The 15463-nt window shown below is 42.3% G+C and overlaps 1 protein-coding gene across 2 annotated transcripts in view; it reads left to right on the top strand.

Moving 5' to 3' along the window:
* The window catches only part of DGKG (diacylglycerol kinase gamma), a 224144-nt gene that overhangs the window by 62458 nt on the left and 146223 nt on the right, over nucleotides 1–15463 (top strand). For both annotated transcript variants that reach the window (XM_053565639.1, XM_053565638.1), the window contains exons 4-6: nucleotides 5120–5285; nucleotides 5826–5888; nucleotides 14525–14689. In XM_053565639.1, coding sequence (XP_053421614.1) covers nucleotides 5120–5285; nucleotides 5826–5888; nucleotides 14525–14689 — 394 coding nt within the window. The remainder of the gene's footprint in view (nucleotides 1–5119; nucleotides 5286–5825; nucleotides 5889–14524; nucleotides 14690–15463) is intronic.

Raw genomic sequence — 15463 nt, forward strand, 5'->3', positions numbered from 1 at the left:
GTTTGTTTTATCCCCAAAATGACAGTCATAGTCCCCTTCACAATGCTGTCATAAAAATAAAGTGCCAAGGTATGGTGCGCTCACCATCTTGTTTCCTCCCTTCTTGACCTATGTAAGAATTAACATGGTCTCTTTAAGTGAGTTATAGCAGCAGCTGCCCAGCTAATTCCCGCATGAAAGCTGCTGGGGGACAACAGGGCTCCTTTGGGCTGAACTACAAAGGTTCCTGTGATGTTCCTCCAGGGTTCAGAGAATTTCCAGGGTGCTCATAGTGGTTGGTTATCTGGTTTGGGTCTGACACCCCAGCCACTCCTACCAGTCACCCATCACACCTCTACTCAGCAGCTCCTCTCATCCTAGCCTGTGCTCGTAAAGAACTTTTCGTAACCCAGATGTCATGTTGAGAGTGGCATACAGTCACATTTCTTTACTTGTTGAACTTGGGGTGCTTGGAGGAGGTAGCAGGGAGTATTACACTGGCTCTGGGCCCTGTGACAGACATGATAGTAGGAGCACTGGGCTAGGAGTCAGAACATCTGACTTTTGGTTTATTCTGCTGCTAGCTCGCTGGGGTAACTCACTGAATCTCCTGAGCCTCAATGGCATGAGGAGACCCAGTCTCCTCTGAGGCTCCTCTGGTTTGAATGCTTATGTTTTTGGGTTTATTCTATGCCATCCCATTCTCCAAGACAGGGACATGCATAGTTGGACATGAATTTCATTGTCATTATTTTCTAAGTTGCCATAACAGTTTCTTGATTCTTTTCCTGTGGCATTGGCTCCTAATGACTACATGTTGTACTTATTTCAATGCCTTTTCTTCTTTCCACTGAGTCTCTTAAAGAACGGACCCATATCTCATTGGTGTGTTCTCCATTGTGCCTGTACTTAGGAGGTTCAGTATATACATAAATGTGTGTGTGACAACATAGATCCCATAATAATCAATGACAACCAGGGGCTGACACCAGGAAATTCCTGAGGTGTTCCAGTTAGGAGCCCATTATCCATTCAAATATATATGCAGAAACACTGTGGTAGGTGGTGTAGGTGACACAAAGATGAAATAAGATATTCTCACTACCTCCCAGGAGTAACGGAGCTAGGGAGGAAGTAGGGCACATCACAAACAGCTATATGTTAATACAGACCAGCAGATATGAGTGTCACAAGTCAGGAACCAAGGTGCAAAGTATAGAAACTCAAGTACAGGAGATCAGATCAGGCTTCTTGGAAGAGGTGGCACCTATCTGGGGTCTTAAAGCATGGCTGGAATTGTAACAGGAAGAGTAGGAAACAGTTTACACAGAGTAAAGTCCTTGAAGGTTTGGTTATGAAAGAACACAGAGATTAGTGTGGACAGGTGCACGTTGGGGATAATAGGAGAAAATACCAGAATTGTCTTAGAACTTGAAGTAGCTACAAAAGGTTGGAGTGCAATTAGCAAGGTTGTGAATCCCAAAGGTCTCAAAACACAGGATGGCCCATTAGACTGTAAGAACACCACATATTAGACCTTCTATTTGCATTCATTTTTTTCTTATCTAATATCCATTTTCTGATTTTTTGCATATGTTTTATAATGTATAGTAGTACAGCAACTGGTCTTCACTCCCTGATGGCGATTAGAAGCCATGGAAAGTTTGGAATAGGGAACCAACCTTATTAGAGTTGTGCTTTGGAAAGATCAGTCTGGCAAAGACAAATAAGTTAGATGAGAGGAGCAGCAGATGGAGGTGGGGTAGAGAAGCCTTGGAGAGGTATCGAAATGGTCCAGGTGAGATGTGTGACACAGAAGTCACGTGAGATCTTCTAGTCCATCACTCACAATTTGCTAAAGAAACTGAGGTCCCCAAAAGGAGGGAAATATGATTGATCTGAAGCCAGTCTCATGGTCGCCCAGGTCTCACCCTCATCTTGTTCAATAATCTTTTGGCTTTGATTTTTTTACAGCATTATGTTAGTTTGTTTAATTAAACTTTCTTTTTATTCTATCAGTCTGTTTTCCAGGAATATTTTATTCTGACAGTTTTCATATGATAGCTAACCAAAAGAGATTTTGGAACTCAAAACTACATTTTAAAACATATTTGTCAACCTTCTCTGAAGAAGACAAACAGATGGCCAATAAACACATGAAAAAATGCTCATCGTGCATCAGAGAAATGCAAATCAAAAACCATCTTGAGATATCACCTAACCGCAGTGAGAATAGCCCACATCACAAAGTCCCAAAGTTGCAGATCCTGGTGTGGTTGTGGAGAGAAGGGAACACTTTTACACTGTTGATGGGATTGCAAACCAATACAGCCTCTTTGGAAAGAAGTATGGAGAATACTCAAAGAGCTAAAGATAGACTTTCCATTTGACCCAGCAGTCCCTTTACTTGGTATCTAACCAGAAGAGAAAAAAATCATTTAGTATAAGGACATTTGCACTAGAATGTTACTGCAGCTCAATTCACAATCACCAAGATGTAGAATCAACCCAAGTGCCCATCAACCCATGAACGGATTAGTAAACTGTGGTATATGTACACCATGGAATACTATTCATCCATAAAAAAATGAAGACTTTAAATCTTTTGTATTATCCTGGACAGAGTTGGAGAACATTCTCTTTAGTAAAGTATCATAAGAATGTAAAAGCAAGTTTCCAATGTAGTCAACACTAATACGAAACCAGTAGATCAGTGGTTCTCAACTTTCCTAATGCTGCCATACTTTAATACAGTTCCTCATGTTGTGGTGACCCCAACCATAAAATTATTTTTGTTGCTACTTACAGAGATTAGTGTAGACAGGTGCACATTTGGAGATAACAGAGAAAATACCAGAATTGTCTTGTCTTGTTGTTACTACTTAGCAACAAAAATAATTTTATGGTTCGGGGTCACCACAACATGAAGAACTGTATTAAAGGGTTGCAGCATTGGGAAGGTTGAGAACCACTACAGTAGATGAATGACTACATGCCCACATGAGAGAAAATTATTAAAATCAAGTGAGGGAAAGAAGGAGGGGGATTGGCAAGCTCTCACCTAACACACAATGTAAGGGTATCTGGCACACCTCCCGGGTGAAGGGCTCAACTACAACTTGGACTCTGCCTAACAAATGCAAATAAAGTAACCTAATTGTTTGTACCTTCATATCAATCTGAAACAAAAAAAAAATAAAATGTTAGGTTTAGTTAAGAAATAATTAAATCTTTCTCTTACTCCTTCAAGGAAAAAATAAAACAAAAATGTCAATTAAAATGGTACAAAAAGACAACGCAAAAAGAGTTTTTTGAATTAATGAATAGCAATGCCACTAGCAAATATCCAGTTAAATCAAAGTAGAGAATGAAGAGAACTAACTCCATGGAAAATAGAGTCTGTGAAAGAAGAGAGGATGAAATACGGCAGAGAAGCCACGAATGAGAAAAATCTCAGGTGATAAATTTTGTGACCATCAAGAGAGCAGTTCAAGGGTAATGAATGGGCTAAAATCCTAACTGAGTGGGATTAAGGAGAGGGGTAGGTTAATCTGGTCTGTTAGGAGAAATTTGAAGAGAAGGATGGGCCAGCAACTCAAGCAGACAGCAGTTCCTTTGGGATCGTGGACGTGGAGCGTGCTGGTGGGTAGAAGAGAGGCACATGCCGGCAGGTGCTCTCTGAGCCAGAGAGGGTGGGCTGCATTTGGAAAGGAGGAGGAAAAGATTTTGTTCTTGTGTACTGGGAAGATGGAAGATTTGTAAGGGAGGGACATTCTGAGCGGATGATGCTGTGCAGACAGAGAGGGACAGAAAGAGTATGAAACAGACACAGAGACTCAGGGACAGAAAAAGGACAGAGAGAAATGAATAGCTGCCACGGGAAATGTGAGTCCACTGTTTTCACAGAGTTCCTTTAATCTGGTAAGAGCCTCTGTCCATCCGAATCAGGCTTCATCCACTCTGCAAAGAATATGTACAGTACAGCCCAGCCTGGTGCTCAAAGAAATTGCTCTGTGAGCTTCCAGTGGGGTGGGGAGGGCATCACTTGCTTTTAGGGCCAAGACTTTGAACGCAAATTTGATTATACACATGCAAGCCAGCTTCTGGTTCTGGAAAGGCTCCCAGATCTCCCAGAACAGACAAAGGGTTAAATGCTACCAACATTTTCATTGGAACACCAAATAGTCCCCCCCAAAAGAGATTTTAACCCCACAGCTATTATTCACAGAAGCCTGCGTAGCGGATCTCAGAGTAGCGCTTCCTCACACAGTTTCCAGGAGCATCTGCCGAGTGGATGAAGAATCCCATGCCATCCAAGCTCAAGCCAGTGATGACTCACTGCCACTGTTGTTGTGGAGTGTTTGCTGAGAGCAGCAGCCCTTTCTGGCAGGGATGTTCCCGGCCTGGGACCAGCAGCCAGGCGATGCTGGGAGAGACACAGCAGGAAGAGGGTCTAGTTTTTGGCATGTCTCTTGGTTCTCTACCTTCTGTCCTTGGCTTCCTGCTCTTCTCCTGGTGCCTAAAACCTTCACAAGGACATGTTTGGGGAAGCGGTTGAGCCAGACACCTCATTCCCCTGTTATCTTGGCATTTGTCCAGGGAAGATCAGGATTATGAAAGTAAAGAGGGTGGAGCCTGATCTTTCTCTTCCAGGCTTTTCCTATTTCCTAAGACCTGAAAACCCAGGAATCACATGGCAGAAAAGTAAAAGCAAGAAAGCACAGAAGAACCATTTCTTTCCATCATGTTTTCAATGGCATCCTTCTTCATCGTAACTGGATTCCAGGACACAGATGCCGCCCCCGCTCACTGGGGCCACATCATTCACAAGGGCCGGGACCCTCTGCTTCCAGCGTTCACTCTTCCTCACTGCCTTCATGATCTAAACGCAGACCACATTCATCACAAAGTCCTGCCAGGGTTCTGCACCCTGCTATGCTCCGACATGCAGCCGCCAGCACTTTCCCTTCTCTCCCTCCCATCCTTGTCCCTGTCTGTCGCTGTCTGTCACCTCCCTGGCCTTCTCACTTCTTTCCCCATCAACTCCTCTTCTTCCCTTCCCATTTCTTTCACCTGCCATCTCCTCCTCTCTGGCCCTTCACTTCTCATCACTCACTTTGCCCCTTTTGCCCCTTCTCAGCCGATCAGCTATGATGTCTTCAAGCTGTTCATGAGGGCGTACCTGGAGGTGGACCTTCCTCAGCCACTGAGCACTCACCTCTTCCTGGCCTTCAGCCAGAAACCCAGACAGGAGACCCCTGACTGCCCAAAGGAGGGAGCCAGCCGCAGCGAGGCCACTGGCCCAGGTACATAGACCAGCCTTCCCCAAGAGGGGAGGACAGTGTGCAGCTCCCCTGTGCAGGTGCAGGCTGCATCCCCAAGTGTTCCCTGAGCATAGTGGCTTCCCTGTGAAGTGAGAAAGGGGACCAAGGGGCCATGTCTCCTCTCCTCATAGGGCCTTATGGGAAGCCCTATCTGATAAGTCTCTCAGTGGGAGGAATAAAGAGGGCACATAATTCCTGCCGCTCAGGGTCAGAGAGCAGGATCGGGGAATAAGGGACACAACTGTGTAGGGGAGGGGAAGGAGAGCCTTCAGCAGAAGTTGCCGTGTGCCTGCAGCCTGGGACTAGCCCGGGAGTGTCAGGAAGGAGAAGCCATGGTCACCAACCTACTGGAGCTTCAGCTATAGTGGGGAGATAAAGTCCACCCCAATAAATGAGCATGACCCAGCTGACAGTAACTTAGACACAGTAACCTAGGCAACAAGATCGCATGAGAAGTTTCCCTACCTGCCCCTCCAAGAAGCTGGAGGAGATGGGTCGCCATTAAATCTTTTTGTTCCCCAGATCCTAATACACAGAGTGCGGATAATGCTGCCAAAGCAGATGAGGCCTGTGCCCCTGACACTGGTGAGTCTTTGGGACAGAGGATTTGGGAGAGAAGTGGGGGACATCCTTGGGAAGGAGTGCACATACCTAACTAGCAGTTTGTCTCCAGATAATTCTGAACCCTCAGTGCAGATCTCATCCTGCTGTGACCTTCAGAGCTTCTATCTCTGGGGCTCCTGTCACTCAAATGTTCTGGGATTCTGAAGCTGGGTTTATCTTCACTTGCCCTGGAACAGGGCAGGGCAGGACTGGAAACAGCTCACTAGGTGTTTACGTCTGGGTCTGCCTGCTCAGGAAAAAGACAGTCTTCTCAGGAGGAAGGGGCTGTGTGCGTTTGTGCATGTCTTCCCCTTCCCCAGAGAGAGAGAAGGGGAAGAGGCGGTACCGGGGCTGAGGTACAGAGGAGCCCCCACCACTGGATGGCTGGAGAGGGGCAGGGCAAGATGGTAAGAGTGTGCTCTGATTGACTTCCAACAACATATTCATAAAACTATTTTGTATCGTTTGGAGAGTTGCTAATAAGTTAGCAAGAGCAAGCCAGCTAAAATTGTTTTCTTTTGTTTGTTTGTTTGTTTTGCAGTTTTGGGCCGGGGTCGGGTTTGAACCCACCACCTCCAGTATATGGGGCTGGCGCCCTACTCACTGAGCCACAGGCACTGCCCCCTAAAATTGTTTTAAAGAACTGTTTGCCAGGCAACTTGTTATTATATCTCCCATTTAACCTTCACAGTCACACCATTTTCCATGTGAGGACTGAGGCTATAAGCAATTTATATACCTCCGGGGTGACATGTGGAGCCGACATTCAATCCAGAAATGTCCAACTTCTAAGCTCCTGCTTTCTCTCCTACTCCAAGGGAGTCATCTTGAGATGCCTGGTGCTTTGGTTGATTCCCGGTGGAATGAACAGGCTACACTCTCAGTGGGGCTGCTACTGTCCATTGGCCACTCCTGGGCTGTGACAGGAGTGAGATCCTCCCTGGCACGTTTGTCAATGGGAAGTCATTCTTCAGTGCTGCTGACTGAGGCCCTGGCCCAAGGCCAGATACTCCCAAGAAGACTAGAAGCAGCAAAGGTCACCATACTTGACTGGACATTGCTGTCATGCCCAATGATAATTTCCTGTCACTAGCAACCCAAGCCAGGTCAGGAACTAGAGCATGCTGGTTAAGCATCTAGACCTCACAGCCAGACGGTGGGTTTGGCTTCCAGCTCCAATACTTACCTAGTTCTGTAACTGTGGGCATATTTGAACAATGTCTTTGTACCTCAGTGTCCCTGTCTGGAATGTGAGATAACAAGTGTTGTTATGAAGGTTAAGTGAATTAGATGTATAAATGCTTAGAACAGTGACCGACTGGCACATAGTAAATATCCAGTAAATATTGGCCATTGTCATTCAAACCACCCTCCAGAAGAGCACTCTAGTCTTAACTCATCATGGTTTGCCATAGCCTCCTTCAGTCTCACCCCCAGTCTCCAAGGATGTCAGGTGGGCATCCTGTTCTCACGGACGGTCCCTCACAGACTCTCTTTCTATCAGGTTGCTCTTAAAATTCCAAATGCAAAGACTCAGAGAGTCACCCCTGTTTTACCTGCATTATCATTTGATTGAAAAGATTTACAGATACACAAAGGTGAATTCCAGCTGTTGGAATATACTCAAGGGATAAGGAATTCAGCTTTATTATACTTTATTATAAAACATGATCAACAATAGATGCTACAACTGAAAGAAAGGGGGAACTAATTATAACAGGGACCTAGGATGAGAGAATTTTTTCAGGTGAACTCTAGATGAACATCTAACCTTTTCTCCAGTCAAGGGAAACGAGGAGGATAATAGAAGGACTGGTGAGATCAATTGAAAGCATAGCATGGTCAGCAAATTTCAGGAGCTGTGGAGCTCCAGAAAGCAAGGATTAAGAGAACACAGTCCATGCCTTCCTGACACCTTTAGCGATAGCAATAGGAAAAGACTCAGAAGTGTAGGGTCACCCAAGCCCTGCCCAGCACCCCACCCAGTCACACTAAATCCACAGCCCCTTGGTGAAATGGATTTAAGGCATAAGTAAGTCTCGTGTCTTATATAAATAGAGGAGACATATTCTGACATAAATCATTCTCATGGTAGGAAGGAAAGAATGGAAACTAGGAGCTTTGAGATTTTAAAATCTCATCAAGAAAACTCATGGTGAAAAGCATCTTGCCCCAAATTCTTTACCCAGAGACTTTCTTAGTTCAAATAGTTGGAACTTTCTTAGTCCAAGTAAGAACATGGAAAAAGTCACATTTCATTCCTTGAGGTGTTAAATGGTTTGTTTTAGTGGCTGAAGTTTCTAAAATACCAAAGAAGAACTTATATTTGAGAAAAGATGATCAATGGCAATAATGGAAGTTAGCTGCCTTCCTTGACCACCATGCATATTTGCAATAGCTGTAGCATTCTTAGTCTAAAAGAGAAACTTCCAGAGCTCCCCTCCCAAAGTGATTTGTGATGCACCATTTCCCTTGTGTATGTGAAAAATCATCTGCTGTGGTTAAATCATGAAAGGGCAATTATCTGACTCTTGGCCTATGGAGGTGTACAGCATTTTTTTCATCTTCTTTTGAGGCTTGAGATGTAAAAGAGAAAATCATTTTCCTGCTAGGTCCCCTTTCATGGATGTCTTAATTAGATGACCCTGTTCACCAGAAACAAGAATTTAGGGCCAGGTGGACATCACAGAGAGGGGTCTCTGCCAATAAGGAAAGCCAAGTCCTGGCTTACAAACAGACCATCTGTTGAAAATTCCAACCCTTTCCTGTTGCCTAAGCAAAGCCAGAGAAAAGAAACTAGATTCTTAATTTGATATGGCCTGCCCAGGCCTATCAGATCAGTCTCCAAGCTCAGCTCTATCACAACCCACTTCAAATTGCTCATACCCAAAGCCAGGTGTGTACATGCTTGTGTAGAGAAAGGTTTCACAGAGTCCAGAGGTTAGCTCAGAACCCCAAGCAGTCTGTCATTGTTGGGATGTCAGTTCAGTAAAGGCTGAGTCCACCCTTCCCTTCATGAAGGCTCAGGACCAATGGCGATGAACAAGGAGGACTTCAGCCCCCTGGTCTTTAGTTAGTCTCTTAGGCTGTTGAGATATTTGCACAACCCCGAATCTTGGAGTCTCAAGGAAAGTCCCTCAATATTGTTTTATAGTTGTTCCCAAGTATAAAAATAATATACTCACAAAAAAGAAAGAAACAAACAACAAAGATCAGTGGTTGTCAGGGGCTGAGGGAAAGAAGGATGAATGGACAAAGCACAGAGGAATTTTAGGGCAGAGAAACTACCTTATATTATATTTTAATGATGGCTACACGTCACTGTGCATTTGCCCAAACCCATAGAAAGTGCAACACCAAGAGTGGACCCAAATGTAAACTGTATATTTGGGTGACAAGGAAGTGTCGATGAAAGCTCATCAGTTGTAATAAATGTACCATTCTGGCAGGAGGATGTTGATGCATGGTAGGCTAGTGTGTGTGCAGGCAGCAGGGTGAGTCAAAAATCTCTGCACCTTCCTCTAGTTTTGCTGTGAATCTAAAACTGCCCTAAAAATTTGTCTTAAGAAAAAGAAAGGATTAAAGTTAACATTGCAACATGTTAACTTTAATCCTCTAATTGTTAATGGTATACAATGGATATTTGTATATTAGTGTGTGTCACACTTTATGGGGGCAAGACATGATTGCAAGAGGGACTTTACCTAACAATTGCAATCAGTGTAACTGGCTTATTGTACCCTCAATGAATCCCCAACAATAAAAAAAAAAAAAAAGAGAGAGAGAGAATAACCTAAAAAAATAGAACTATTATTAAAGCAAATGGAATTTTTCATTTGGCAGGCTTTGATTTAGGAAACAATTAGCTTCTTTATTTGGTATTAGATTGAGCTTCTATTTTTAAAGACTACCTTACCTCAACATTTGAAAGAATGAGGCTCTTTACTTAAATCAATGACAAACACATATAGATAATAAGCTTCCTGATGATTGCATGTAAGGAAAGAAAACTAACAATCATTAAGCATATATTTTGTGCCAAGTTTTTAAGTTAATTTGTTTAGCACAATTTAATGCAACTTAATAATCCATGGAGGTAAATTTGAGTGCTTTTTTATGTACGAGGCCAAGAAACTCAGAGAGCTTAAGGAATTTGACCAAAGATACTTCACTGATCAAAGATGGAAATGGCATTGTCAACATATACCTGGGACCCAATAGATGTTACCAACTGAAATAGCAAAGGTATATGGTAACATCTTAGAGAACATTTTTCTTCATAACTGAAATTAAATAACAATATTATAAAAAAAATACTCTTCCCATCCACTCTCCATTCCAGAAGCTTCTGTCCCCTCAAGCTTTTTTATTACCCCTGTTGAAGGCTTTCCCATCTTCACTGATCCTTCTATTAATTTGCCTAGACCCCAAAATTCAAACTAAAAAGGTTGGTATACAGATGATTTAAGTTGCTTAAACTAAATATAGGAGCGTTTCTATTTTAAAACAAATCTGTTACCTCCAATGCAATTCTTATTATTAAACTACTTTAACTTGGAAACTGTGTTTTCCCTAATTCCAGCACCTTGATTCTGAGCTTTCCATATAAAATAGCTTTTTGCACAAAATAGACATATTTATTAACTATTGGATAATTAACTCGCACATATTTTTAAAAAATATATATCTGAAGATAAATACTACCAAACAGATCACCAAGGTCACTACTAGATCACTTTTAAAGCAACCAGTGCTCCATAATATAGGAGTACAACCCAACACATTAAGTTTTTAATTGAAAAAAACAAGGCTGAGTCCACCTTTCCCTTCATGAAGGCTCAGGACCAATGGCGATGAACAAGGAGGACTTCAGCCCCCTGGTCTTTAGTTAGTCTCTTAGGCTGTTGAGATATTTCCACAACCCAGAATCTTGGAGTCTCAAGGAAAGTCCCTCAATATTGTTGTTCCCAAGTATAAAAGTAATATACTCATAAAAAAGAAAGAAACAACAAAGATCGGTGGTTGTCAGGGGCTGAGGGAAGGAGGAATGAATGGACAAAGCACAGAGGAATTTTAGGGCAGAGAACGCTGTTTTAAATTACTTTTCAAACTAATATTGGCCTCATCTCCCAGTTTTAAGAAAAAAATAATCCTTAATTCACCTTGAACTCAATTATCACATTTTGAACAAATGTTTTTGCTTCAGTGTTTAAATATCAGCTCAGAAAGTTATCAAAGCAAACATGTAAGTTTATGTTTTCTTCTTTTGAATTCTGTAATTGATTACATAAATTTAAATTATTTCATCTTTGAGAGCGTTTTCTTTAATGTTTTTTTGAAAAATATTTTCAATCCAAAGTGTAAAAGTCACCTAATGTCACCACCTCTCTTTAAAGCCTTCTTCCCTCTCTTTCATCTCTGGTGACCCGGAGATCACCGTTGTTGGGAACTGGGTACATATCCTTTCCAAATATTTCCCATGTCTATACAGATACCAAGTACACAGGGGTCAGTTAATATTTATTAAAATATAACTAGAATAAAAAAAGAAAAAGAAAGGAAACAAAAAAAACACCCATAATCCCACCAATGCAATTACTTGTGTGTGTGTGTAAAATTTTCTCGTAAGCTTTTTTTCTATAAATTTTTTACAGAATTGGGATAAAACTGTACTGTGTATATCATTTTAGATTCAGCTTTGTTTTTCACTTAACATGGTAGTCACAAATATTTGTGTCATTCAAGACTTGGGGTGAACATCAGTTTTAATTCAATCCCTTCTTATAATAGAGGAGAAAACTGAAACTGGGTGGGGGGAGTATGCCTATTTGTGCAAGAGCGCTATTTCATGCAAACCCAATTCTAAAATCCCAGTCTTGCTTTCTGCCATTGGCCTGGTATAGTCTGGGTTGAATTTTAGAGTAGTGCTGGTCTCACAAAATTGGTTGGGTTAGGATATCCGCCTCTTAAGTCTTCTGAAGGAGTTTGTGTGTAGTACATATTATCTCCTTATTAAATGTTGGGTACTAGATATTTTTGCATACCTACAGATATTCTTGGGTTTTGTTTAGGGGTACAATTAGGTTATTTGGAAATAGTCTGATCTTTTGGGGTCTTTTAAGCTTCACTGGGAAGGGCCAGAGAGGCATTTATTCTAGGGCTAATTTTGCCTCACTTCTGAGGCAAAACTCAGCTAAGTACTCTCCCAGTGATTCATGAATTATGAGGATGTTCTACTCTGATGAGTGGAAATAGGCATTACTCTCAGTGCTTTTTGCATTCCAGGGACTGTTCTCTCTAATACTGGTTCTTTTGCCAGCCTGAGTTTCCTCCCATGAGTCTGTTGATCAATAATCAGCTGAAAAATTGAAAGGAACTCTACTGGTTATTCAAAGGGACCTTCTCCGCCTCTCCAGAGCTTTCTCCCCCTGCAGTGCTCCCCCTCCTCCCCCTCCTCTCCAGTGTTCTGCTCTGGGAACTCAAGTCAACTTGGGCTCCCAGCTTTCTCCACTCAGAGAGGCTGCCAGGATCTCCCTGGGTCCCCTTCCTAGGATGCAATCTAGAAACTCGTTCCTAACAGCATGATACAGCAATCATAGGGGTCATCCATCATCTCAGGATCACCGTTTGGTGCTGCCTGATATTCAGTATCCTATGAACTGCCCTTTCATATCTTTTGTCCAGTTTTTTAATTATTTTAAGTGGCAGAGTAAATTTGGTCCTTGTCACTCCATTTTAGTTGAAGTGGAAGTCATTGATAGTGTCTCAATAACTGAATACTCTGAGGCTAAAGCAATAACTTGGGATAAATGGACAGCCCAGTACAAAGCCCTTCACTCGTTTTTCTCCTCCATTATTAAGTTATGCTTCTCCATAACTTTTCTTCCAGAGGTGATTTTCATACTTCTGTTGCATATATAGTTTTATTACAATCCTCCCCTATCTCACTATTCCTGATTTTATCTTATCCTACAGTATTTTCATCTCTACTTGTTCAATCCTAAGGCTTTCTGCTTTTGTTTAATAGAGGATATTTCTTCTTGTAACCTACTGAGGGTCTTGTCCAATAAGAAATTACTTTTAAAAATCTGGTCCTCTGAGACTTCTGGATAAAGATTCCTTCCTTTTTTTGTAGCTCTGTTTCATAGTCTCCATCTTGGTCTCTTCATGGAGAACTTGGTATCGCACAGAGTGTGTCAGCAACCTGTGGTCTCTCCTACTGACCATCTGGATAATGGCTAACAGACCCACAGCCCAACACCCAGGACTTGTTAAGCTTTCATCCAGCACAGCTCTGCTGGCCTGAGAGGGAGTGTTCACTCACACTGCTTGGCTGTTTTGTTCTCTGAATGGAGAGAGTGTGGGGAACATTGCCTCCTCCACTGGGCTTACTGTCAAGACTGTCTCCACCACTGCTTATGCCTTCAGCACTTTATTTTTTGTGGTATTACAGTACCAAAGTTGGATTCTCTACTGCCCGTCTTCTGTTTATTCCTTAGTTAGTTGTTTTCTGTGAGTTGTACTAGTAGAGTTGTCTACTAGGAGATAGTAAGAAATCATTTCTGATGAACATGGAGATAGAGAAGAGAGAGAGCAGTCAAAGTTTCTCAGAAAATAGAATTCAGCCACATGTGGTGGCTCAGGCCTGTAATCCTAGCACTCTGGGAGGCCGAGGCGGGTGAATAACCCTGAGCTCACAGGTTCTGGACCAGCCTGAGCAAGAGTGAGGCCCCCATCTGTAAGAAAAATATCCAGGCATTGTGGGAGGCACCTATAGTCCCAGCTACTTGGGAGGTTGAGGCAAGAGAATCACTTGAGCCCAAGAGTTGGAGGTTGTTGTGAGCTGTGATGCTACGGCACTCTACCCAGGATGACAAAGTAAGACTCTTGTCTCAAAAAAAAAAAAAAAAATATTTAAATTCACACAGTTAAACAGAAATGCCTAGTTTTCTTGTTATTAATAGATCTTTTATTTCCAAACCAAAAAACAGAGTATGAAGAGACAAAGAATTTTCCACCTAAGTGTTGAAAAATTTAGGGGGGAAATTTACTCTTTTCCTGTGGTACAATAAGTCACTTTCTATATTTTCTTAATCCAACTGATTAGGCTTGCAATTCGTCAAAGTTCTTCCTACTTTCTAGAGATTGGTTGATGGTCAATTCTAGTTTTTTCCTTTTGAATATTTATCTGTCTCTATTTGTATTTATAAGCATTTGAGAGAAAATTGTGAAAGTGTATATTAGTAAATGACTATGGGTCATTTATCATTTTGAAATCCCTGTCAAAATGACTTCTACAAGTTGAATGTGTTCCCCCGAAAATAGGCCAAATGGCATTTGACTATTGCTATTACCAAGAATCACTGTCATCTCTGAATATTCCCAGAGTATTCATGCATGTCTTACAAATGTCTTGCCCTTAAAAGGGTTGGAACAGGGCCCACACAGAGGGCCCACTTTATACAAACCCCATAAATTGGATTTCTAGGGTGACTCATTTGATCATGTCTCTGTAACCTTTGAAGACACATAAATAATTATTGCCTCCACCATGAAAAGAATTGGGGAACAATGGGCTAACACAAAATGTCCCCTGATGTTTGTTTTTCCTGTCACAGAATCAAGGATAGCCAGGAAGCAAGAACCAGCTGAAAATCAGGTGGCTGCCACCTTCCCAGGAGCCCCTGCTGCTTCATGCTCAGAATCTGCCATCGTGTACCTGAAGGATGTTGTGTGCTACCTGTCCCTGCTGGAGACAGGAAGACCCCAGGATAAACTAGAGTGTAAGTGCTCACCCTGTCAGAGGGCTTCAGCTTTTTCTTAAAGGGAGATCTGGTGTCCTATCCATCATTACCAAACACACTGGACATTGATTTGAGGTCAAGGGTCTAGGTGCTGCCTCTCTGGGGAAGATTTCTTTGTCCTGGCACCAGCATCTTTTCCTAGAATCCACTCTAAAACACAGTACCACATCTGAGACCTAGGCATTGAGAACCAGAATTTGGAAAGGGGAAGGAGTCTCATCAAGAGGTCAAGGTCTCATAAAGGGATTGAGACCCCCTTGCTTTGCTAGCAGGGCTTCCTGAAACCTTCCAATCAGAAAACTGCTGCCTCCTCTTAATGGACTTTTCAAGGAAGATAGCTGACATCTGTCTTCCTTCCCCTATTTTATGCCCAAGCAATTTTTTAACTGCAAGGAATTCTTATTTTATTGAGAGCTAAACATCCTCTATCTTGTTAAGGTTTTTTCCAATTCTCCTCTCACCCCACACCCTACTCCAAGCTCTTTGGTCTCCAGAGAAGGAGAACTAGTTAATTAATGGAGTTGGTGCTACCAAAGTTGGTTTCAAAAACATATCTTCTGGAGGAGAGTAAGAGCTGGTAGCAGAAAGGAAAGTTCATACTGGCTGAAAGAGCCAGCAATCTTGTAGATGGCTTAGTGCAGGGAAGGTTTCTCTGGCCCCTGTGAGCCTACAGGCACACTTTTAAAAATAGAAGATGGTAGAACCTTGTTAAACAAATTGTACTGTCATTGTTTCTACGGGGAATGTAAGCAA

Source organism: Nycticebus coucang, chromosome 16 (genome assembly GCF_027406575.1).
Source record: "Nycticebus coucang isolate mNycCou1 chromosome 16, mNycCou1.pri, whole genome shotgun sequence".
Classification (NCBI taxonomy): domain Eukaryota; kingdom Metazoa; phylum Chordata; class Mammalia; order Primates; family Lorisidae; genus Nycticebus; species Nycticebus coucang.